Here is a 24,967-nt window from a genome sequence, read left to right on the forward strand (position 1 = left end):
CACCAAAGCACTTTGGTGGTAATGAGGTTCACAAACATTCAGCATAAATATAATATTAAATATCTCTGACAGTCACAAAATACCCTGGAAGATATATTCTCCTTCAACCAGACATTAACATTGGCATTTTTTAAATTTTTTTTTTTTTTAAGACATATTTAACTAGGTTTCCTGAAGCAGAAAGACTTCCACAGTGTTTTGTCAGTGAAACGTTTCCCATGTTCACCCAACTCATTAAACTGATTATTTTGAGCACGTGACAGGCTACAAAAACACGGAGTTCCTTATGTTTCCTCAAAAGCTAGTACTAGGGAACAGAGATGACCAAATAGCGGTCCTAATAACGGAGGGCATAGATGTCTCAGCCTTTTTCTGGTGCTATTTGCTAGAAAACCTGAATGCACACACCAAATGGCCAGTCAGCATGCAGAGGGCTAGGGACAAGTTGCCATACCAGGCAGAGGTTGAGTCTGAAAACACTGTGGAAATAGAACCTGAAATGCAAAATGTGAAGGATGGAGGACTCATGGCAGCAGGCTGGAGGGAGAGGGAAAGGGCCTGGGGCAGTCATGGAGAACAGGAAAAAAGTCACTGTCCTCAGCGAAGCAGGGTTGGGAACAGGCCACAAATGGTTTTAGAAATGCAGCTTTGTTCGTTATTCTGTTACAGGGTCACACAATGGTCCTGAAAGCAATTTAGATCAAAGTAATAGCTTTTGGACCTTGCACTGGAGGTGTAAAAATCTGTAATCACCACGAACAAATTTCAGATAACATGAGCCAGTCAGTAAGAAAACAGCTATTCCACCGGAACATAATAACTGACAACCAGATGACAGCTGGATGGAGGCTGCCGCTGTTGACAGCAGAAATCAGTCAAGCCCAGGCAAACCAGGACATGGAGCAAAGACTTTTCCAGGCCTGCGTTCCTTAGGAGAAGGCCTGCTAGGCTGCAAACTCATGCCGTCCTCTAAGAAAAAACCCGTTATACAATGCCACGGTGATATGAACAAATGGGCTGTTCCGTCTGTAGCGGAATTGATGAGGAAGAAGGAAATGTGCAGGGAGAAAAGGTACGAGTTTTGCCTTTAATAATGCTTCTACGAGTGATGGGAAGAGCCTGGGGGAATATCGAGTAGAGATTTCCCATCAGCTATGTTTTGCTTCCTTCATCAGTACCACATCCTTCTCAGAATTCAGCTACAGGCACCAGTTTCTCACAGTGACGAAGATCTGAAGGAAGGATCTCCTGGTCGCTGAAACCGTGTCTCGGTTACTACAGGCTGCTGTATCACAATCGCATTCATAAGCTTAATCAAACTTCACCATATTCCATATTTAGCTTCTTTTTCTTTTTGGTAACTTTGCAAAGCTACTCCAGAATCTCAGCACTAACTGAAAATTCCCAGCTTCCTGCCTCATTTTATGCAAGGGTACGTCTTTCCTTGTTCTCAGCCCAAATCAATGTTCCTGTTTCTTAAAAGATTATATTCCTTCTCTCACAGATTTACAGACGTCATTTATGTCCACATCCATCCTTCAGACAAAAGACTGATGCTCCTCTGCACATATTTCCACAGTTCATTTTCTTGAAGATGGGGATTATTCGAGATGAGATCTTACCAAAGCTTTGTCTGGCTGCTGCGTTAATACTTTCATCTCTAAAAAGAGTTATCCTGGAAAAAAAATGCTTTTCATGGGACCGGTGGCTTATGCATATTACAGATCAAAGCATTAAGAACTTTTCCTCCTCTGCATATTTTCTATGGTGATCTTGTTGTTTGCAGCAAAACTCCTTCTGAATCTGACCTCAAACTTGCCTGAACCACATCTCACCTCTATCACTCAGGCTTCACCACCACAAGATCCCACTTGTGCATCCTCTCTCTTTCCGTGATGCTTCCCAGCCTCGCAAGTTTTCCTCAACACCCTATTACTTTTTGCAGCATTGTAAATAAATACAATTTTGAGCAAGAACAGTTTTTGAATACTCCTAAATAGGAGTATTATCTATTGTTCTGGGAGGTGAGTGTTGGAAATAACGGCACGATCATAGTACATTTATGAAAACCCTGCAACGCCCACAGGGAAAGAAAGGAAGTTTCTATAACCAAAAAAAAAAAAAATTACACACCTCACAGCTCCTGCAATAAATGTATTTCTTCACCCACAGCCAAGAGGCAATTATCCATCAATATCATTAAAGTACTATGTGTGCTGCATCCTATGCTCTTGTCTGACTGGCAGCAAAAGTGGGGCCTCCAGAAATCTTGGAAGTTTCTGGGTGCATTAGAGAGGCAGTTCAATTTAAATAGCTTCTCATTCTACTTGGCCTTACCCAGTCTGAAGAGATAGGAAGCAGTTTTAAAAATCTTTAGTGCACGAATGATTAAGGTTGAAAAATATTAAAAGGCTGAGTCAGATCTTGCTATAATTAAAGTAAGAATTCCTCCAAGTGTAATAAATCAATATCCAAGGCCTACCACAGAGAATTACCTCTGAACACGGTACACACGTGTCCATGGTGGGACAAGGGCCAGGATTCTGGCCACCAGATCCACAAGAGTGCTGGGGGGGTAGCTCTTATATCTTCCAGTCTTCCAGAGCTCGTACAGACCAGTGCCACGGATCACTAGTGTTGGATAGAGCTTCATGCCATCGGGGCGAAAAGCAGGGTTCTCAAAAAACTCCTGCAAAAGTGGAACAAAAAAATCCAAGTCAGGGCAAAACAAACTACATGTCCTGGGGCTTCAGTGCTCCAACAAAACCAATTTCAAAACAGATTTTGGAAAAGACAATTGTAAGTACATTTTAAAAATTACTGGCTTACACTGAGTTGCCAGTATTTATCAGTTTATGCCTTTTTTTAAAAAGAGTATGCTCTAGATTTAAAGAGAAATTTAAAAAAATTCCACATGACAATGCTACAAGTCAAATCTGTACATCTACCTTTCAGCATGAATACGACAGATATTGCACCATTTATTGTTACAGACTCTGTTCAGAATTAGAATAATAGAAATGAGTGTACTTATCTTCAATCTCAGCAGACCACATTTAGAGATTAATCAATGTGTCTGGGAAACATCATTTGAATAGCAATGAAGAAAACCAGATTTATTCTACAATGATGTTCTGAATAATCCTGGAGAAGGGGAGGACAAACAGCATCTCCTGATAACTTCTGTGACTAAATCCCAGCACAGAACTGCAAATTGAACAGCACTAGCTCGCACTACATGACAATTGCATTGGGTTCGTCTTAAAATTAAATTTCAGTAATGACAATTAAAATTAAAAAAAAAAAAAAATCAAGAACAATGCAGGGCACCCTGAACCAAGCAACCACTAAATTGACTTCAGTGATGACATGGCACACATAATAGCATCCACAGGCCAGATCTAATACTGGATTAGACTGTTGCACACCTGGAATCCACAGCTTGACCCCTCACCAGAATAGAATTCTCACAGAAATAAAAAAACTGCAACTTTGGTGGGCTATTGTGGTGCCACCAGTTGCTGCAGTAGATGTACTCACCAGCACTTTGCCAAAGTGCTTCAACACATTCATGTGGCCCAGACCCTCTCAATCATTTTGCTCCGTTTCCTACCGCTGTTGTGTGTTAAACTGGCTCCTGGAGTGCTCCAGCATGCCCCAACGCTGGAATAAAGCGCCATTAACAGCCTGGTGGGAGCTGGACCTCCACACCTGAGCAGCTCGAAGTGGCTCTGTTGGCTCCCTGGGCTTCACAAAACCATACTTCAAAACGCTAAAAAGCAGCAAACGGTTTGCTGCACAGGCTCAAAGGTACGCTAGAGCCAGCGCAAGGACGGGAAGAGGCAAGCAAGGTCAGAGAAACAGCAGGACCACGTCAGCCCAGGCCATTTCTGGCAGACTCCCTGCCTAAGCCTGAGGTCAGGTCCAGCAGCCTCTGCCCTGTGCACCTACACTCCTGTGCCACCCTACCCGCTGCGCAGCTACAGAGAAAAACAGACCAGAGAGCTAGCCCAGGGGGAAAAAAAAAAAAAAGAAAAGTAAAAAATTTTTTTATCCGGGCAGAGCAGCCTCCTGATCCACTTATATGCATCCTCACAGAGAAACAGGGACAACTGAGTCGGTTTAAGAGACAAAACATGGACCATGGAGAGAGTTCACACTGCTGCAAAATTAACTCAAATCCTGCATTCGTGGTCTGATGACGCTTCAGGCATCACTATTCCAGCGACACTGCTGGCTTAAGGAGCAGGAAGTCCCGGATGACCCCATAAAGAAGGATCACACAAGGGTGAGATACCGGTTTTAAATTTTGCAGGGTTGTTTTAACTCAGATCAACCTGCCGATTTGAGTTACCTGCAGCTTTGCAAAACGGTTGTGCCAAAAGCTGCTGCCACTGAGAGAACCTCATCCGAGCACTCGCCTTGTACAGAATCGCTCAACAATTTGGTTCTCCACCCTCAGCCTCCGGAGGGATAACTAACTCTTTTCTCCTCAGAGAGCATCCAAGACACGAGACCAACCATCCCAGACGGGTAACACACCTTGTATCCCATTAAACTGTGTTTGCAAGGAAGTTGGCTGAAGGCAGATAGAGATGACTCTGGACCCCACTACCCAGGTGCTCACTCTGGAGTGTGTGCAGATAGAAGGTTGGTCTCCTCCTTTCCTCAGGACTGTTTATGCACTCCATAAACACGCCTGTTTGTCACAAATTTTCACATGGCCACCATGAGATGAAAAAAAAACATACTTATCTCGCCAGCTCCATGAAATAATAAAATCATCGCCATCACCCTGAGGACAGGACATAAATTTGGAGGCACTCTGGGCTGGGCTGCGTTGCAGCTCTGCAGGCAGCAGATGTGATGGCTCCCTGCCCACACTCCCAGCCACGCCATCCTGCTCCCAACCTCGTGCCAGCTCCAATTCCCGATGGACCCTTGACCAGGATGACTCATCTCACTAATGTGAGAAAACCCAACGTTTTTCTCCCAAAGAGTGCTCTTCTTTTGTCTCAGTGCTGGGCTGGGTTACAGAGCCACCTAGGGAGCACCACCATTGGTGAATCAGAGAATATCTCAAGTTGGAAGGGACCCATAAGAATTATTGAGTCCAACTCCCAGTAAGGAATTAAGGTCAGAAACAGGATCAGTCCCCTTGTGACAGCAGGGGATCATTAGGTCTGCTTAATGCATCTCTTGGATGGGTGTCCCCTCCCCTCTGCCCCAAGGGTTCAGTCTGACTTTCCAGGTCAATACTGTTGCTGGCAGCTGTCAGAGAAGGCAGATATGCTCTGCCCTTGGCCAACCACTTCTACTACTTCTCCTGTGCTGGCTCTCTTGTGCATATGATGTTCAAGATACAAAGAGGGGGGGGAAAAAAACCCCATAAATCACTGGACTAATTTTCAAACCAGCTGAAGCAGGTGTGTAATCCAAAATCATACAGCATATGAGGTAGCATAAAGTCAGAAAAATAATTCAGAATCCTGTTGTCCTGGAATAACCCAAAAGGGCAGACTTCCATCTTTTGTATGTGGTTAGAGGTGCTATAATGTAAAACAAAGCAACTGTTAAGGAATAAGAAAACCGTGTAAGAGGTGATTGTTCTAATGAGAGGAGCTCCATGGCCAAGCAGCACTGAAGAAGAGAAAGACATTAAGGTAAGGAAGCAATGATGTTTCCCCAATGAGATGTAGGAAGGTAAATAAACCACTACAGCGGGAGAAAAAAAGGCTTCCAGTGAGGTTAGAGTATTAACATTCGCAACGATACTGAACTGAATGCAAAAGCATGTATGATTCACCAGTCAGAATATTTAAACATCCACTGATTTACATTGCAGATTAAAGGCAGGCATCAACACAGCTCTAAGGTTAAAGCCATCCAGCAGTCAAAGGCAAGGTCAAAATTTAAGGTTTCTAATCACATTGTGAATTTTGCATTTCATACACACTGCACATTTTACGTCAAGATTATTAAGCTGGCTGATAATGCCACTCCACATTTCAGCAATGCTGGCATTAAAAAAAAACTAACTTATTTTCATATTTATTTCTTAAACTATTTCTCAAAATATTCCTCAAGTTTAATTTTTTCAAAATTAATTAATTTCAAACAATATAACAAAGCAGTGTCTCCTTTTTCTTCCCGAACCCCCTTTTCCAGCAGTAAACTTCAAACAGTTTCTGTAAATCCCAATATTTAAAGGCTTAACCTTTTTCCATTACAAACAGTTTTGATTAAGTCTCTCATGAAACAAAGGAACTATAAAATGCTAACATATGCCAAGCTTTAGTAGGAATTGTAGTCTTTTCTTTTTTTTTTTTTTTAATTAGACACCTTAAAAGCTGTCTTCAACTGATAAAAGCGTTCAGAACAGTCTACTGCCAAAACAAATTCAATCCCTAAAACAACATTTGTTCCAGAGACCACCATCCATGGCATCACTGGAGTCAACAGGAGGCTTTCCAGCAGCTCTCACAAGCACTCAATCAGGGCTTAAATTCACGTCTCTTAATGCACCATGAAGTTAGAGGTTAAAGATGATCTAGAGAGAAAGGATTCTGACGTATTTCCAGTCTTTCTGAATCATTTGAGGATGCATTGTAGTGCTCTCGCATGCGCGAACAAATGGAAGCACATCCAACTTCAAAGCTACTAAAGCAATTTCTTTGAACTTGGAAGTTTTCTCTCCTCTAGCTACAAACTGTAAGCCAGCTAGCGTTTAACACGTCTTGTATAAGAAAGATGGATGCTAGAGTAAAATTTTAAATTTGTGTGTGTAGACAATGGACAGGACCCGAGAGGTCAACGTAGTAGTTTCATTGTAATAAAATTTTAAAAAAAGGTCAATTCAGATCAGCTGAAACTTGATCTGAAGGTTCATAAACATGGACCTTTTCATACCCTAAAATAACGTTTCTCATAACCTTGCCCAATTTATGTGGTATTGGAGAAAAGTCAAGTACTTTTTCACAGCAAGTAATATAACGAGTAACCAGAGAATCCTGGAATTCACAATTATTTTTTTTTTTTGCTTCACCTGAGCTCCATTAAACATACTTTACTTGTAGGAGCAGCTGCTCTGTGAATTACAAACAATGAATCTTAGTAAGATCCCATCAACACACATTCAGACTACAAGGTTATACAAGTTAGCCACTAACATGTTTTATGAGAACAGTAATTGACTTTAGTAGCATATGCCTTTGTTGTAGAAGTTCCCTGTTATTAAAGCTAATGGCATCTATAGGATCCATTCATCCACCACCTCATAAACTCACTGCCACTATGAATAATCAGGGTCCAACGGGTGTAAAATTAGTCATTTAGATGCCAAGAAACCTCTGATTTTTCCATCAAGACAGACATATCGAAGCACATGATGGAATCCTTTTGTCCAACTCCCATCAGTTGCTTTGAGTCCTAAATGGCATGACATTGTAATTACTGTCCAAGAAAACAGACATTAGCTGAAAACCAAAAGTCAAGGTAAGACTATATGACCCAAAACCAGATTAGAATCTAAGAGGAGATGGAATCAAGAGATGAAGTCCTGAACCCAAACATTTCACCTTTTTAAACAGAAAACCTGTTAAGTCACCCATGTGTCTGTTCAGATGACAAGAGAAAGGTCAAATGATTTGGGATTCTGAGACCACACAGCGGTTTGGTCCCGTGTTCGAGGTTGGTAAATAGCACAACTCAGCCAATATTAAAAGATTATTCCTTGAAGTTTTAATCTGATTTTACTGACCACTTTAAGTGCAGAACAAATTAGAAACATGTTTTGAAGACACCCAAAAGCTGCAGTTCTCCAAAAAGAGAAAAATAGTATTTTATGGGATTCCACTTCAACATTTTACAGACCAAAGATTCAGTTGCCATCTTTAATCTTCTTGCTCGCAAGATGTTCAGCTGTTTGAGGAGATATCAGTTATAGGATAAGTACAGCAATTTTTTAAAGCCATTTACTAAAATGTCAGGGTTTGTTAAAAATAAAGGTCACCAAAATCTATTTTTTAATGACCGTCCACTAGAAATCAGGTGCCTCATTCTTGAATGGCTTCCTTTACTATGGTCCCTGCATTAAACAGATGATTAAATACGTGTCTAACTACATTAAGATGAACATTATCTTAACTCTCCATATTACAGCATTCCTTATCTCCATCAGCTGTATTATTTATAACTACGAATACTGGTAGCACTTGAAAGCTACTGCGTTGAATGACACTTCCAACTCTACAGGGAACGAACAATCACTTAGTAGTTTAATTATATGCATTAACAGAAGCTTGTGGCTCAAAAGTGTGGCTCTGTTTTAACTCTAAATTTGCATTTTCCCCTCTTTCTTGTAAATGCTAGTCTAATTAAAATGTAATGAGAGGATCTGCATTCACTGATACTGACAACGGCCTACTGACCGAGAAGTATAGACTAAATTGTGCTTTTTTTACCGCCTTTGGAGCAGTCTGAGAACACACACATCATCAAGCACCAGTTGTCACCTGGGAAGCAGGGAAATGTGGTGCAAGAGCAAGCTGAGAAGTGGTCATTTTATCACTTAAGCGTTAAGTTTAAGTCCCTTAACATCAATATCTTTCAATTATGTGACCTTAGACTTCTATCAAGCTACCAGAACACAGTAAGATGCTACTCGTTAGCTGCTCTGAACACCATCTGTTTGCAGACTCTGACTTGTGATAAATGAGGAGGTTTTAGATCTCGCATACCACGTTGAGGGATAATGATGAAAAAGAATCGTATTTACCGTGATGCACATTCTAAGTGCATATATGCTACATACTGTGGTTGTGTACCCCCTGTGGGCAAAGCCAGGAGAGCACACGTGAACAAGAACACAATGCAGAGCATTCAGTGATAAGGCAGACCAGCCCTCTATGAAAGGGAAGCAAACTCTCCAGCATTTCACCTGTGGCAAGCTGGAGCTTGTCCTGCTGACTGCTTGCACACCCACTCTTCAAGGTACCTTCACCTGACACTTATTTTAAATACACAGAATTAAAATCTAATTGAAACATTTTCCTAATATACCTGGGGATTTCCTAAAGTTGCCTTGGGTTTATAGAAGGACGGTATGTTGATATTACTTGTGCCAAATACACCACTGTTTGAGGTCCATCAGGTGTTAGCTGTCCTCAAAGAGCAACACTTTGTGACCATCCAAACGTTCTCCGGAGGAGTGACTTTACGGGGCAATGAGTAAATACCGGCACCAGATCAGTGATGTCTAATGAAACAGAGCACAACAAGGCAACATTTTTAATTAGGCTCTTCTGAAAGGCATATGTTACTTTCTATATGGTGTCATGAATCTCTATAAAATTGATTCAAGGGTGAAAGTAAAGCCAAGATAAATCAAGACACTTCTGCTTAATGTCTGCACTGATGACAAAATCTCCTATAGATGTGACCACGGGGCAAAAAGTTTCTGAAGCAGATGATCCAATTTCCAGCTCTTCTGAGAGCACCTGTAAAGCAGACTGCAATCAAAGGAGGAAAGACCATTTTCCAGTTAATTGTTATAACCTTCTTGACTATTGACAGCTATGTAACAGAATCATTTCGGTTCCTGACACATTCAAGCTGTTAGATTTCACCGCGTAAATATAATTATGGAAACGACTAAGCCAAGGAAACGGTGACCTAGACCCCAACATTTCTGCCACCAGAGGGTCAGTTCTGTGATGACCAATATCTATTTTTAGGCCATCTGCCTGCCAATCTCTTTGACACTAGTATATATATTATGGTGCAGAAAAGCAGTGCATCACAGATTGTAGCATGGTAATGCACGGTAGGTGAAACAGAAAAGTTTGTTTCATATTAATTTTGCATATTCATTTTGCTAGTCTTTAAATTCCTTAAGGAAGATGCCCAAAATACTAGAGAAGTTGATCAGCAGCACATCACTGCAGACCTCGATGTCTTACTGAACGATTACAATACTGCAAATTGACACCAAAAAAAAAAAGTATGTTTTTCGTTGCTACTTAAACTAATCCATATGCTTACTTCAGGACGTTCTGTAATGCCTCAAATGTAGACTTTGAATGTCAAGTAATAAAAGAGGATTTGCCTGTTAAGGTCAGGGGTGAAGAGTGTAAAGGACCTTGTAAATCCCCCCCCCCAAGACGCAGGAAGATGTTATGCCTCCTCCCGTCCCCAACAGGCTCCAAACCCCAAATCCACATGCCAAAGGGAACTTTTCCAGAAGTGTCTAATGCAAGTGAATCCCCACAATCTTCCACTTCAGAACCACCCATTAAGAACCCATTACCACATTAAACTCAGAAGTAAACCGCTCTTGGGGTGCAAGCTAAATGACAGGAGCATTCAGTCCACAGATGTGAAGCTGTCTTCAGCAAGTCATTTACCAAGACTATGCACCTCAGCGTTGCAAATGCCCCAATTCTCTACACACTATAGGAAACTGCTGCTGCCAGATGAAGAGGGAACATGTCTGCCTCCCATCCCATCCCTCCCACACTCTTTTTTTACCCCTGGACTGTCAGGATCTACAGGTTGCCTCCATCTAACACTCGGCTGGATAGTTGCCCTCTCCAAGTTTGCAGAGAACTTACCACAAGGAGATCCTGGTCGGTGACAGTCCCTGGCACTGCTGTAATACAACTCAATAAGAAGAGGAGACATTTAACACTTGGAAGAGGCCTTGGGCATCAGCAGCATGACCTTGGAGCGTGGGTTTGACTCCTGAACGCAGTATCTATCTGAGCACCAAGACAAATCTCTCCAGATTGTGCTCAGTGCACCGAGCAGTCCCATCTGCTTCGTCTTGCAGGTGCTCCAAGTGAGTCTCCATTTATTACGCAGTTTTGGAGAAACCCATGAGACTACCTCAATCAATTTGCTGTGAAGTTTCACCTTCACTTTTACCAAGCACAGAACTCTGGTCTTTATGTTTCTGGAAGGGTCAGCTTTCCCCTAGGGCTAAGTACAGGAAATATAGCATTTTTCATTGTCGTAAGTACACAATTTTTGCAGCACAGATCCCTGTGAAGCATGTCTTCTACCCTCAAAAAAACATCAAGACCAGCAACTCTATAATGTTTTTGATAATCTAATCCTCCTTCATCAGACCTCTCCTTTCCATAAGAAGCATCAATACAATCACGTGCTCTCTCCCACCCTGCTCAGCGCTGCAAAAGCTTCTCTCATCTATGTTCACAGCAAAACCATTATGCTTTTCCAGTATGTTTTTTTTTAAAATAGAAAAAAACCAAAACCCCACAAATCCGACAACTAAGTCTTCAAAAATCTCATTTGGACATCATGGTTTATCCGCTCCGATGACAAGCATTCAGTTGCTGATGATGGTCTGTGCTACGATACATATTTTTACTGACTGATGCTCTCTTTGCCTAAATGCCTGGCAAATTTGCACTCTCTATCCAAGCCACATCCCTTTACTCCTGTGCTCCTTTCCATTTGGCTTTATGTTCCCAGCCATATGCTCATTATTGACTTCAGCAGCAAGGGGCCTTAGGGAAAGAGCCCCAGAAAACAACTTCTGAACGCTGGTGTGAAAAATCACCACTCGAATGGACAGAGTGACTGTGCGAGCCTATGCAACCCACAGTTGTCTGGGACCTGTTAAGCACAGAAATGATCTTTTAGTTCAGGTAGGAAAAGGGTCTCAACTTTATATTCTACACTTTTATATTCAACAGAAGCTTTTTCTGAATGGGAGGCTATTTTAAAGGTAGTGATTGTCATTACCATAACTTTCACGGCTGGCATGCTGGAGAAAAATGTGCGTGCGGACAAAATACTAATTCAGAAAGACAAAGAAAGCAATTCAAGACCCTTAATAAATGCAGTTTTTCCACAGAGCCTTGCAGTTTATCACGTCCATCCTAACAGCATAGCAGTATGTAGTTTCTATGCAGTACAACACAACACAGCAAAGATCACGCTGCTACTGAAACAGCCACCCTTTGCATTTTCTGGTGTAAACAGGGTGACCCTAGCCGCATTACACACGGATCCCCAGGATAAGAGACCAGTTTTACCCGTACCTTTCAACCGATTCAGCTATTCTCCTCCTGCACATTGTCACACCAAGGGCTGCAGCTTTAACTTCTACTTCATTCCTACATCGCACATATCCAAAGAGAAGTCTGACCCGCTTTATAGAAAACACACCCCGCAAGCAAATAGAAGTTATTTCCACACAGACACTGGAGGGGGCGAGAGGCTTTGTGCACACAATTCAACCATCTGCAGAAGTGGGCACACACACCGGGGCTTTATCTAGATATTTTATCCACAGAAATACGAGCGCAATTATCTGTGAAAAGAGTTTCTATAAATAGCCTGTTCCTTACTACCGTGATTCTCATTAACTTAAAAATTACCACGGCGTTGGCCATAGTTCATGAAACTGTAATTGTTTCCAAAGTGAAGACCTTTTTACCTCTTAACATTTACCGAGACTCCAAGAGAAGCTCCAGTAACTGAAGAACTGATCATTAAATACCGTCTAATCTGTTTCTGTAAACGTGCCCATGAAAAGACAAATTTTCAGAGGTAATGCTGGCTACCTGCCAATATCAGCGTTTCAATGAGATGTTTAGTAGGAACTGAAAGGAAAATCATTTACCCCACTAAACATCTCAGAGCTATATTTAAAAACACAGATAATTGTCTTCCCAAAGGAGTAAAAATCAATGTAGATCAGCAGTTTAACTATCTTTTATTACAGTTATTAAAAGCTCCTGATAGAGGTGCAATATATTAGTTTCATTATGAATTTCATCTCCTTGATAAAAATGAAAGCCCTCAGGAAAACTACCTCTTTATTTACAGCTAAAGGCGATACAATAGAATTTAAAGTTTTACAACAACATCAAATACACTGCAAAGAAAAAGGACACTCGTATTACCCACTGCATTGCTCGACCATTATTTTTCTTTCTCGTGTTCAACACACCCAAAAAGACTGTAGCCCTCTGCATAACTTACACTTAGATCATAGATGCATCAGGCATTTCACTAAAATTAGTCTATTTCTGGGAAATGCTTATTTTGCAATTCCTTCAGAAAAACCCCAGCCTGACACATGACTATAAGAAAACTAATTTTTACCAGACTAAAACCATTCGATGACTGAATTTTATTTTAAGAACACAGGAATGGCTCTGCTGAATTGGACCAACAATCTCTTCAGTCTGTTACTTGTCTCCAGTACTCACCATTAAATGGTCTTGCCTATGTTTTTACCCTCATCATTGTATTTATAGTAGACTTTAGATGGACAGAGTGAAGCCACAGGACCTCCTCACGGATTTCCTCATGAGAAAAGAGCCTATCTGATGTTTCTGGGCAGCATCCACCAGCTCCCACGTGCCTTCAGAGCTGGAGGGTTCTGCCAACAACTTGCTGTGACACTTCCCCTGACACTTCCCACACTTGAAACTTCTAATCTTCTGGCTCTCCTCCCTGTTTCCTTTCCTTTTTTTTTTCTGCTCTCCAGATTTATTTCATCTATGATGGGTCTTTAAAGTTGTTTGAGATGGGCTTACAGCCATTCCTCCGGGAGGACGAAGAGGAACAGCAACAGTAAATCATGCTTAGGCAAAGACCAGAAAAATAATAAAATAAAGGCAAACACAGGAATATCTTCTCCCTTAATAAATATGTTACTAGCTTAGTAATATTTGTTCTAGAGCGGATAAAGTTTGTTGATTATACTATTGCCACTCAGTGGCTCTGCAGAAACAGAATGAGGAATTAGTAACAGCATCCTGGGAATTCTTTAGCCTCTAAAGTTCTTGCTTAAATCCTAAGTTCTGCTTGGTAGCCCTGTTGGCAAGTGTGATTCATGAATCTTCCCAACCATTTACCCCTAGAGTCACCTCATCTCTCTCGTGCTACAACAGCAAAGCTGAGTGTTTATCGCGTTCCACAGGATGAGGTGTCTGCTCTGGTAACAATTCCATTATTCCCGCTGAGTCCTTGATTTATTCTAGCTATTATTCTAATTATTTTCTCCGACCACCTGCTACGTGAGGCACTGGGAATCAGTCTTATCTGTTAGGCTTGCATTTGCCAACTGTAAGTAGCACTGTGTGTGTGTGTATGTGTACGCTACCTGGCACAACCACATGGGTGGTGGGAGGAAGCAGAGCATACTCCCTCCCTACAGCGTTTTCCCATATGTGGAGTGGGGTGGAAAGACCTGAAGTAGAAAGGAAATCCTCTGAGGCTATAAAAAGAATCAATAATAAGGGAAAAAAAAAAAAAAAAAAAAAGAGAGGCATGACGGGGGAAGGAGTGGAGAAGCACAACATAACTGGGACACAGGACTAGTATATCCACGCTATTTAAAAAAAAAGTAACTGTAATAATCTTCATGAAGAAGGCAGGCAAAAAGCCAGTCACCTGCCACTTACTGTAAAAAAACAAAATAATAAAAAAATCTATCTACTAGAATCACTCCTATCAATAAATCAAAGTTTTGAATAATTATTAATAAACTCTCAAGGAAAACAGTTGCTATACACACCCGCAACTCTGAAAACCTAGATAAGTTTGCAAAAGAGTAACCGATGGGCATCCTAGCTGCTAGATGGGAACAGCAGGAAACACTTTGAAATCAATAGGTCATAAGGGACAGAAGCAACGTTCCTCTTGAAACCATAATTACCTGTTCAATTTGAAGAAGCACCCAGTATTTTTAGTAGGCAGTCAGCACAATCAGCAAGTTATTATCTTCCCAGGAGAAGCCCCTGTATTTAATATATCAACCGGTAATGAAGGCAAGGTGCTTAGACCCCCTTCTAAAGTCATCTGGTTCCTTCTTGTCCTGCCTTTCCCTGGTCTGAAAAGCAGAGTGGCTAGAAGGAAGGTTAGCATTACAACAAATAACTTATTTTTTCCAAACTTATTTAGAACGGCTATAAAATCAGAAATCTGTAAGGATCCTTGATAAGCCACAGGTGTCTCTGTCCAAAGAAAGGCAGAGGTATCTTATAGAAAGATTATATGTTTTCGTGAATAGGAGAATACTGCATAAAAGAGCACTACTGCTGCTCATGAACAGCTTAGTACTGTTGCAAGAACACAACAGATGTTCTCCACTCGGTTCCTCTCTTTGCTCTCATATTATTTTTATGTAGTGGAAATTAAATATTTACCAGCATGGACTAACATTTATACAGCCCAACATATAAGTTGTTTTAAGAACTCAAAACCAGGATATAAAATTTGAAGGTAGGAAATAGAGAATGTACTGTCTAGCTGAATCCCTGAGAGAGAAGGAATTGTTGTCTGCTGAATACTTCTATTATATTCACCAGCACAGGGCTCTGGGGGAGAAAAAAAAAAAGAAGGGTTGTTTTTACCCTCTATTCTCCCCTATTTAAGACAAAGGATCTTTTAAAAATAAATTCTAAAGCATTTAAGATAGGAGAGCAAGACAGAGGAGAAGGTAAAAGGAAGAGGATAGCTGGCTCTTGTTTACCATTCCATCTTCAAACATGTCACAGTGATCCACAACCTCTCCACTCTCATTCCCTGCAGCTCCATTCTCTGAAACACACAGTGATCACTTAGCTGGCCATCAACTCTGCAGCTGCCTCTTTCACACCAGTCTTTTTCCATGGGCTGTCTGGTCTCAGATGGTGATGGGGACCCCGTGCACCTCTAACACAGGCATTTTGGATTCCTCCTTCTCCCATTTCCCATACTTTCTTCTCCATAAAACAACGCAGGTACAATTCTTCTCCATGTTGATGTGATCTATCACCTCTTCCCCACCAGCCCGCCTCCCCAAGTCCCATTTTTCTTCCTCACTCTGCAGCATTCACATTACTTCTTGAGGGCTTCATCCTCCACACTGATTACTCATCCTCCAACTCCTCGTCCGTATGTTCACTGGCATCAAATCTTAATTTGATCTGCGAGCCTCGCTTCAAATTTCTGAACTCGTTAACGGGGCTGTCACTTGAGTTGGTCTTCGCCCCATCACCCTCTCTTTTCCAATTCCCCCTCTTCAACTATCACCTGGTTTTCTTATTCCCCTGCTTAGCACTTCTCTTTCCTGGCCCTCCAACCAGCCTTTTTGCCAATTCCAGCAAAAACTTCTGATTTTATCTTCCTTCCTGCTGTGTCCCAGAGCTGCCTGACCATCACCATTGGTTTTCCCAGCTCCTAAAGCCATGAGACTTCTCTGGCAGAAACAGTCTCAACCAGTTGACCTTCTCTGCTCTTGTTTTCTCTTTCTCTTGTTTTTCTATGCTCAACTATTTTCCCAGCTTTCTTTTAATCTCCGCTTTCACAATTCCAGCCTTTTCATCACATTCTTGTCTCTTCTTTCTGAAAACTTTGCCATCTGCCTCTATTTCTGTAAAAATTGTCACTGGGTGGGCAAAATCCAGCATGGCATTACCCTTCCCCTAACAAGCAGGGGGGAGCCTGCTGGCCTGCAGAAACCAGAGGCAGTTCAGTGTTTAAAAGTTGTAACTTCAAGTGACAGACTCCCCAAATCTCCTGTAATGAAACAGGAGCAACTCCAGATATGAGAGCGGAAAAGCTTTAGCCATTTATCATGAATAAGCAGCAATGACTAATAATCACTAATGATTTTCTATAGAGGCTTATAATTCTGTCTTAAATAATTTCCTCCCTCTTCAGTTTTACACTTTGCAAATACTTTAGATTACTGTCTCCTCCTTGCTGGGTCTTACCCAAGGTTAGCTCTTCAAATCTTTTTGCCAGTATTGCTATTCTTCCACCTCAAATTCTCTTCAGCCTAATACTACTTCACTAATGACATGTCCTTAAAAATCCAGAACCAGAGCTGCAACTTCTCAAGATACTGAGTAAGGGACTCATGTTTTGCTGTACCCTGCATCACGAGTAATTCTATGAAAACACAGCTACTGCAGTGTCCATCCTCTACCTCCTTCAGCATTACTAGAAAATAATTCCAGGAGCAAGAGTCTGAGGCAGAAATTTTGAGTTACTTCAGCTCTCCCACTGCCTTCACCTCTAGCTTTGTGCACATCACTTTGTCCCGGCCTCTCACTCTGTCACACAAACATAATATTTGCTAAGTACTGTGACATTCTGTTTATGAAGAGCTCAAGGATTTCTGCACAAAACCCCTGAGAAAAAAAAACCAACAACACACTATTGCAGGTTTCAGATTTTCTTTTATGTACTGTACAGCTGCAGTTTCAGCTGGGTCTTTCTAGATGTGCCTGTTGCAGTGTACCGAGATAAACCACTGCTTTCTGCCGGTACTTCTAATCAATATATTCCATTGCACTGATAGTTTTTAGTGCCAGAAAGCATCTGGTCTAACCCTGCACAGAAATATACCCGAGATCCCTGTATCATGACTGCAATTTCAGCAGTATTTTAAAAAGATGACCAATTTTGACTGAAAATAATGAAATAATTACCAAAAAACTTCTACCACGTTACCAGATAAAGTGGTTAATTCTCTGCACTGTTTATCGTTTGCTCTTTCCTCCTCATTTCAGTTTTTATAGAAATAATTTTATATTTTCTTCCACGTCATTGATAAAGATATTGAATAGCACTGAGCCAAGAACAGAGATGCTATATAATACACCTATACACTCTACTTTGCAATTAATTACCTTCGACATAGTATGCTTTTAACTTTAAATCATGTTCTAGTCTAAATCTAAGGAAAGAAAACCACCTTGGAAAAAAAGTAAGAGCCCTAGTTAATAACGGAAGAGCTATATTCCACAGAGACCCGAGTGACTCAGTCTTTCATGAGGCAAGGATATAATTTTCTGGATGAAGTAGTTCAACAAATCTTTCTCACCCTCCACCTTCAGAAAAGAATTTTAAATTATTTGTCCTTAAGAAACAATTCTGGCCCAGATTGTAACTAATAGGCTGAGCTAAGGAAGAGAAGCAGCATTAGATGAAAAAGCTGGAACACACTAGAAACTCCTGGTAATTTTAAGCCATACTCACAACAAACTGGTCCATGTCCCTTTCAATCCCCATGTTTGGTAGATCAGGCATCATGTGGGCCACCACTTTAAACCCGGCATCCTTGGCTAAGTGAAAAGACTCGCACACAGCCTTCACGGTGTGACCTCTGGGGAGAGAGAAAAGAGATTCAGGATCACATAGAAAAAGACATATTTTGATACGTTTAGTAGAAAGTGCGAAGGGTTGAGTTTTATTATCAGTTTACCACCGTCAAATCTTGGAATGTGGCTGTTAATAAAGTAAACTAGGGGCTAAAAGTTTACTACTTCTAGAGCAGGTGAACCACGCCAAGGCTACAGCTATTGAAACTACAGCCTGAGAAACTTTGGAAAGCTGCTGGAATTCCATTTGTAAAGCAATGACACAACTTGATGCCACAGCACAAACTAGGACACTCTGCACCGAAGTGTATAAGTAAAATGAAGCATAATGAGAAACAAAAGCAACAGAAGAGGAAAAGAGGAAGAAGGATGGGGGCTAAAGTAAAACCAGCTAGCTAGAAAATCATCCTGCAACACGCTTGCCAAACTCTCAAGTACTCCTTTTAGAGAAACACAAACTCTTCTCAACTTCTGAGAGGTGCCAAACCTCCAAAACATAGGCTGGATTAGGACTCTTGAAGGATTTCATGTTCTCTGCCAACATCAAACCGAACTAACACAGGCTTGCTCTCCAGGAGCTTGGAGAGCCTGGGAGCCCTAACGATGGCAGGAACAAAGGTTGAATCTCACATAACTCCTCAGCCTCAAGCAAACTCCTCTCTCCTTCCACCTCCGTGGCTCAGGAGCCACCTTCTGCCTCCGCAACAGCAATCACTCACTACAAAGAGCTACCAGGAGGTCCCCATCACATGTGACCAGTCTTCCCACAAAGTCCTTGCTTCTGCTCTTTCCCAGCTGGGAGAGCTCTTCCACGACTGGCTGACATTTCTGGACATTTCTATCCTCTCAGAATTTGCTATCTTCTTCCCTCTCCAATCCCTGTTTTTTCCCACCACACTTTCACACCAGTTCACCCAATTTTTTTTTTTTTTTTAAATTTCTTGCCAACAGATTAGCTCAGCAGGTGACCCTTCTCCTCCATAGTCCTTTGGATGAAAAATTAATGCCATCTGGGCATCTTTACAAATGCATACCTTTGGCTGAGACCTAATGTTAACCAAACCAAACAGCTACTTCCCTTGTTTTAAGGACCTCTTCTTTCCTCTCTACTGGAAGATTCTGCCTCTGTTAAATCCCTACATGTAGTTTTATGACTATAGCTTTTTTTTTTTTTTTTTTTTTTTTTTTTTTTAGATTTGAGGTGTAAAAAAATTATTTTAAAAGCTGAAAAGAAATTTAATTGTTAAATGTATAATCTGTGTCAGAATTAACTGTAAATGAATACATCTAAGATTGAAATGAATACACCTAAGAGCGAGATCTAGCTACATTCCTGTATGGATCTTTTCCTCTGGAAAGCTCTGACATCTAGAGGAGGAAATTACCACCTATAAATATTAGCTCTTCTAATTCTTGGACTACTGAATAAATGGCTTTTCCTGTGTACTGAGACCTGGAGCCTGACCATTTCATAGCAGTGACATCCCGCACTTCTATGCACCAGCAATACTACAGCTAAACCCACAGGAGGAAACCCATTTTGGATTCTTTCTTTAAGTCTCTACAAGAAGATGCCCAACATTTTCAGTTTTGCACTACTGCCTTTAAGGTAGGTATTAACAAAAATTGCTTTGGTTACTGAACCATCTGGTTATTGAACTCTCTCATTACATACGATTATGGTTATTAAACATCCTTGGTAGGTGACTGGAATATGCATTAAGAATGGAGGCAAGTTGATTGAGCATCAGAAGTGAAACAAGCTAAAAATCTCAACAGAATTACCAGACTTGCAATTAAAAGAAAAAAAAAATAAAAAGAAAGATTGGCTTACTTGCCTGAAAGGGGTGGGATGAACAATATATTGCGCACTCTCCTACGCAGAACAAGTGTTCTTTTGGCCACAGGACCAAGATGGTAAGGAATAAATCCCAGGCCTCTTGCAAATATATTTTGCAATCCTTAGAGACACTGTACACCTAGAATGACTGTGGCTAATCTATCAACAGGAGTCATTTCTGGCTATGTCTCACTCTCTGTACTTGCCAGGGTCCTGTCTCCTCTCCAATGCTCAGCACAAAAAGGTACCTGGTGTAGAGAACACGCTCTTTGCTGGTAAGTACCTCCATTAGGTTATACTGCATTGTAGCTACCTAAGCCTATAAATGGTGAATTATGTAGGACAAGAACGATGAGCTCTCTGTGGGCACATGTTCTACTTCACAAAAACTGCACTTATTTATGAAGCAGCAAAAACAAAGAGAGAGGTGTACAACACAGGAAAAGAACACGAGTTTAAAATAAATCACACATAACTCCATTTTTTCAAGCCACGGTCTACAGACTATCACAAAGAAATCCATGAAGCCACTGCAGTTTATTAGTTTTTCTTAACAGGCCTACGGCCACACAAGCAAGGAAAGAAGCTAAACGTTTCAACGTTCAATGTCAAATGGGTGTTCAAGCAAACACATCAAGACCCGCTACTCAGGAGTATTCCAGAAAGCAGAAATACAGCGAGCAGCCACGCTCAGCTTCGCACTGAAGCTTTCCTCTCACCTGTTGGTGTCCCTGGCCACGTCCTCGTACACGCTCTGCACCCCGATCTCCAGCCTCGTACAGCCGTAGGATAACATGTCGCTTAAATGCCGCTTCAGGCAGTAATCTGGTCTGGTCTCTATGGTTATCCCAACGCATTTTGTCAGGCTTCGTTCTGAATACCTGCAAAAAAACCCAGAATCACAGAATCGTTGAGATTGGAAGGCACCATGTCCAACCTCCCTGCTCAAGCAGGGCCACCTAGAGCCGGCTGTCCAGGACCACATACAGATGGCTTTTGAGTATCTCCAAGAATGGACACTCCACAAACTCCCTGGACAATCTGTTCCAGCACTTGGTCACTCTCACAGTAAAGAAGTGTTTCCTGATGTTCAGATGGAACCTCTTGTGTTTCAGCTTGTGCCCACTGCCTCCTGTCCTGTCACTGGGCACCACTGAAAAGAGCCTGGCTCCATCCTCTTTGCATCCTCCCTTCAGGTATTCATATACATTAGAATCATAGAATCATTTAGGTTGGAAAAGACCTTTAATTTCATCAAGTCACACTGCCAAGGCCACCACTAAACCAAGTCCCTAAGCACCACATCTACACGTCTTTTAAATACCTTCAGGGATGGTGACTCAACCACTTCCCTAGGCAGCCTGTTTGAATGCTTGACAAACCTTTCAGTGAAGAAATTTTTCCTAATATCCAATCTAAACCTCACCTGTCAAAACTTGTGGCCATTTCCTCTCATCCTATCGCTTGCTAATTAGGAGAAGAGACCAACACCCACCTCACTACAACCTCCTCTCAGGTAGTTGTAGGGAGCGATGAAGTGTCCTCAGCCTCCTTTTCTCCAGGCTAAACAATCCCAGTTTCCTCAGTTGCTTCTCAGAGGACTTGTGCTCTAGACCCTTCAGCTTCATTGCCCTTCTTTGGAGGCGATCCAGCATCTCACAGAATCCCCTCAGTTGGAAAAGACCTTGAAGATCCTCCAGTCCAACCATTAACCTAACAGTGACCATTCTCAACTCCACCAGATCCCGCAGCACTGGGTCAACCCATCCTCTATTAAAATTGTGAGGTTGTCACGGGTAACTTCAGTAGAGTTTCCAACACCTTCCAGGTGAGAGCATCTATGTCACACTACTAGAATTAAAACGCAGGTTAAAACCCTCAAATCACCCAGCAGCCAGGGTGCCCTCAGTTTTATGGCAAGGTATGGGTGAAACAATACATAAATATGCACACTAGTAAAAGTCTGGAGTTTGCTTTGTATGAAAAGAAGTGAACTGTGACAGCCTCACAGGGCTTTTTTAAACAGCACTTGTTAGGAAGATGCTCCAAAACCAGACTGAGCCTTCAGTACTCATTGTCTGGAAACAAAGCCTGAGCAAAGGGGAAAGTCAGGGTAAGCAATGAGAACAGCATTCGGTTTTGGGAACAAACCAAAGGCAGACTGAGCCCTTGCCCCAGTCACTGACGATAACACAGGACCTCCCATTAAGCAGATCTGGTGTTGTCAGTACATTTTCGTTTCATTTCCACAGGGTACAGATAAACCGCAGGGACTGGGACAAGATCCAGCTGCGTTCTCACACGAAAATGGACAAGACTGTCCATGAAAAATTCCACAAATCACTTCCCTTTGTGAGCAAACAGCATGCTTACACCCCCCCCCCCCCCCAATTTATCACTGAATGTCTAACGAAGACTAATTCTTCAGGCTAGTAGAAAAATCCACTACTGATGACAAATGGTAAGTTACTGACCTATGAGAGTGTAAAACGAGAGAGAAAAGGAATCCAAAGCAGCCTTGAACCAAAGTTCACAAAAGGAAACCATCAATCAACATAATCTCCAGCACCACCAGCAAGGATAATACTATTCCTTTTCATACAGGAATCATTTTGCTTGACCATCTTTCCTGCAGAATAAGGTGGTTGTATAATAGAGAACTGCAGCACAGGAGAAAAGATTTACAGCAGGAAGAAGGAAACAACTTCTTTGGAAACCATTTGAAACTGCAGAGATAATCTGGATAATTCCCAAACAGGGATGTGGGCAGGATTAACGGTCACTGTTTGAGAGGAATATCAGTCTCTTTAATGGTCCCCTATGATGATCTCAGTATTAATATTAAATGTTGCTGAAAAGAGGACACCTTGAGTAAGAGAGAGATATTATGCTTATACCTGAAAGAATATTGCACACCAAAATCACAGGGATGACTAACTTCAGCACTTTATTAGGTATTCTATAAAAATTCATCATCCAATTTCCGGCTCCGGGTAGCTGGAAACTTCTGAATCAAAATAAAGCTTCAGAGACTACCTTAGAGCATGATAGAGGTCCAGTTCAACCAAAAAATCCCCCAATTCCCCCCGCAACCCAAAAGACCAGCGAAAAGCCACAAGCTGGCTCAGACTCAAAAGCACAAATATTAACTCCCTTCGAACTGTTAAAGCCTAAGATATATAGACCAAGATATTTAGGGGATAGACTGTAATGTTTGTCAAAATAGCATCTTGAAAAATAAAAAAGCAACAAAAAAACCCACGTAAAACATTTCAGAGTTTGCAGCTCACTAATCTGACAGACTAACGGAACAATTGTTTATCACGTCAGGGAAAATATTGCCAACGTGTGATTCATTAACATCAGACTGAAAAACACCCACTTTTAAAGACGTGATTTGCAAGAATTAAGGAGAGAAATTTTAGCTGGGGGTGGAGAAGTCACCAGAGAATTCACCCATCATGCCAGAGGGTACGTGCTCATATTAAGCACCTGCAATCAGGCTAGAAATACTGAGACGAGACCAAAATAATTATATCCCCACCCACCAAACAAATTTCTGGCCAAGGTATAAAATGCTGGATATAATGAACACCAACAGACCCTGAACTACAATATCTACTAAAGGCACCGACAGAATTTCAGTATGGTGTAATGGCTGGTAAAGTTGTCTTGCCCAACTCTATGCTGAAAAGAAAAGAGTGTCTTCACGATAATCAGAAAAGCAAAACAAAGATGAACCCAAACCAGATAAAGTAACAAGGATGGCATTTCCAAGAAAAGTCACAAGCGTCATCAAATCACCATCCTCTGTAAGAGATGCACATTTTCAAGTCAAGTTGAGCCACAACTCTTCCAGCTCTCCCCAGTAGCCCCAAAGACTTATGGTGAACAGCGAGCAGTCCCATACTCTGTTTTCTCAACGTAAAATAAAAGCTTGAATCGAGGGGTCCATACTTAATAAAGATTCCTTACAACTAATTGGAAAAGATGAAGAAGTGTGTGACAGCCAACCTTGCACAGAAGGTGATTCTGGCAACACACTTCCATCATTTCCTGAATAAAGGAAGAGAAATTTGACTTTTCTTCAGTTTTTTTTTTCTCAACTTTCAAACTTTAAAGACTCATTTGGATATTCATTATTGTTTCTATTTGCAAAACGAGCAGGTCTATTTCATTTGAAACCTAATACTGAAACTAAGGCCAGGCACAAACTGTAAGATTATAAATTAAGCAGCCAAACACAGAGTATCAAATTAGACATGAATTAAAAGCTTTACTAGATTTACATAACCTGTCATTTTATGGAAGGAGCTAACAAATAGTACCCATAAAAGCTGCACAGATTATTATTATGCAGCACAAAGCCGCATTACACATCTAAGTTCAATTTTTAATTAAAAAAAAATAAATAAATCTGTCAGTGTTTAACAGCTAGTTTTAACATTTTCCTATGCACAGCCAGCACCACCTTCTTTGACCAAGTCAATCGTGAGCTATAAGTGAGAGCTCAGAGACCTAAAAAAGTCAGAAAATACTATATAAAAGGTTATCTCCTAAATACTGGATTTACATCAAGACAGACACTGATTTTTTTTTTTAAATCTAATTGGCAAGATCTCTTATTTTAAAGCACAGTCAATATCTGAGACAGATATGTACCAGCCAGCAGAGAAAAAGAAAAACCAAACTGATGTATGCTTAAGAGTAACACAATTTTAGTAGAGAAAGCTTTGAGATTATCATTTTGTTCATTTTTAAAGAAGCGTATCTTTGATATCCCAATTTGTGGATCAAATCACAGATTTATTTTTTATTATTATTCATCAGAGATTTTTGTAACAATTTATAGTAGATTGGCTATTTCAAGATGACACTGCTCCTCCTACATCTCCTACTTCCAGTATGCAGATTTCACCGTAACTGCCCACTGGAAATGTGGTGGTTTCCCAAATTTCTACCCGGTTGGGTTGGCACATTTTTGCCCTTGCAAATCCAT

General features: G+C 41.2%; 1 protein-coding gene across 1 annotated transcript in view; it reads right to left on the reverse strand.

Moving 5' to 3' along the window:
- Positions 1-24,967, reverse strand: part of ELP3 (elongator acetyltransferase complex subunit 3) — a 71,459-nt gene that overhangs the window by 15,645 nt on the left and 30,847 nt on the right. Inside the window, exons 8-10 of the mRNA XM_026846300.1 lie at positions 20,688-20,849; positions 18,007-18,133; positions 2,496-2,689 (exon numbers count right to left, since the gene is read on the reverse strand). Of these exons, the coding sequence (XP_026702101.1) occupies positions 2,496-2,689; positions 18,007-18,133; positions 20,688-20,849 (483 nt within the window). The remainder of the gene's footprint in view (positions 1-2,495; positions 2,690-18,006; positions 18,134-20,687; positions 20,850-24,967) is intronic.

The sequence above is a fragment of the Athene cunicularia genome (genome assembly GCF_003259725.1).
Source record: "Athene cunicularia isolate RWA chromosome 3 unlocalized genomic scaffold, athCun1 chr3_part1, whole genome shotgun sequence".
In the NCBI taxonomy this organism is placed as follows: domain Eukaryota; kingdom Metazoa; phylum Chordata; class Aves; order Strigiformes; family Strigidae; genus Athene; species Athene cunicularia.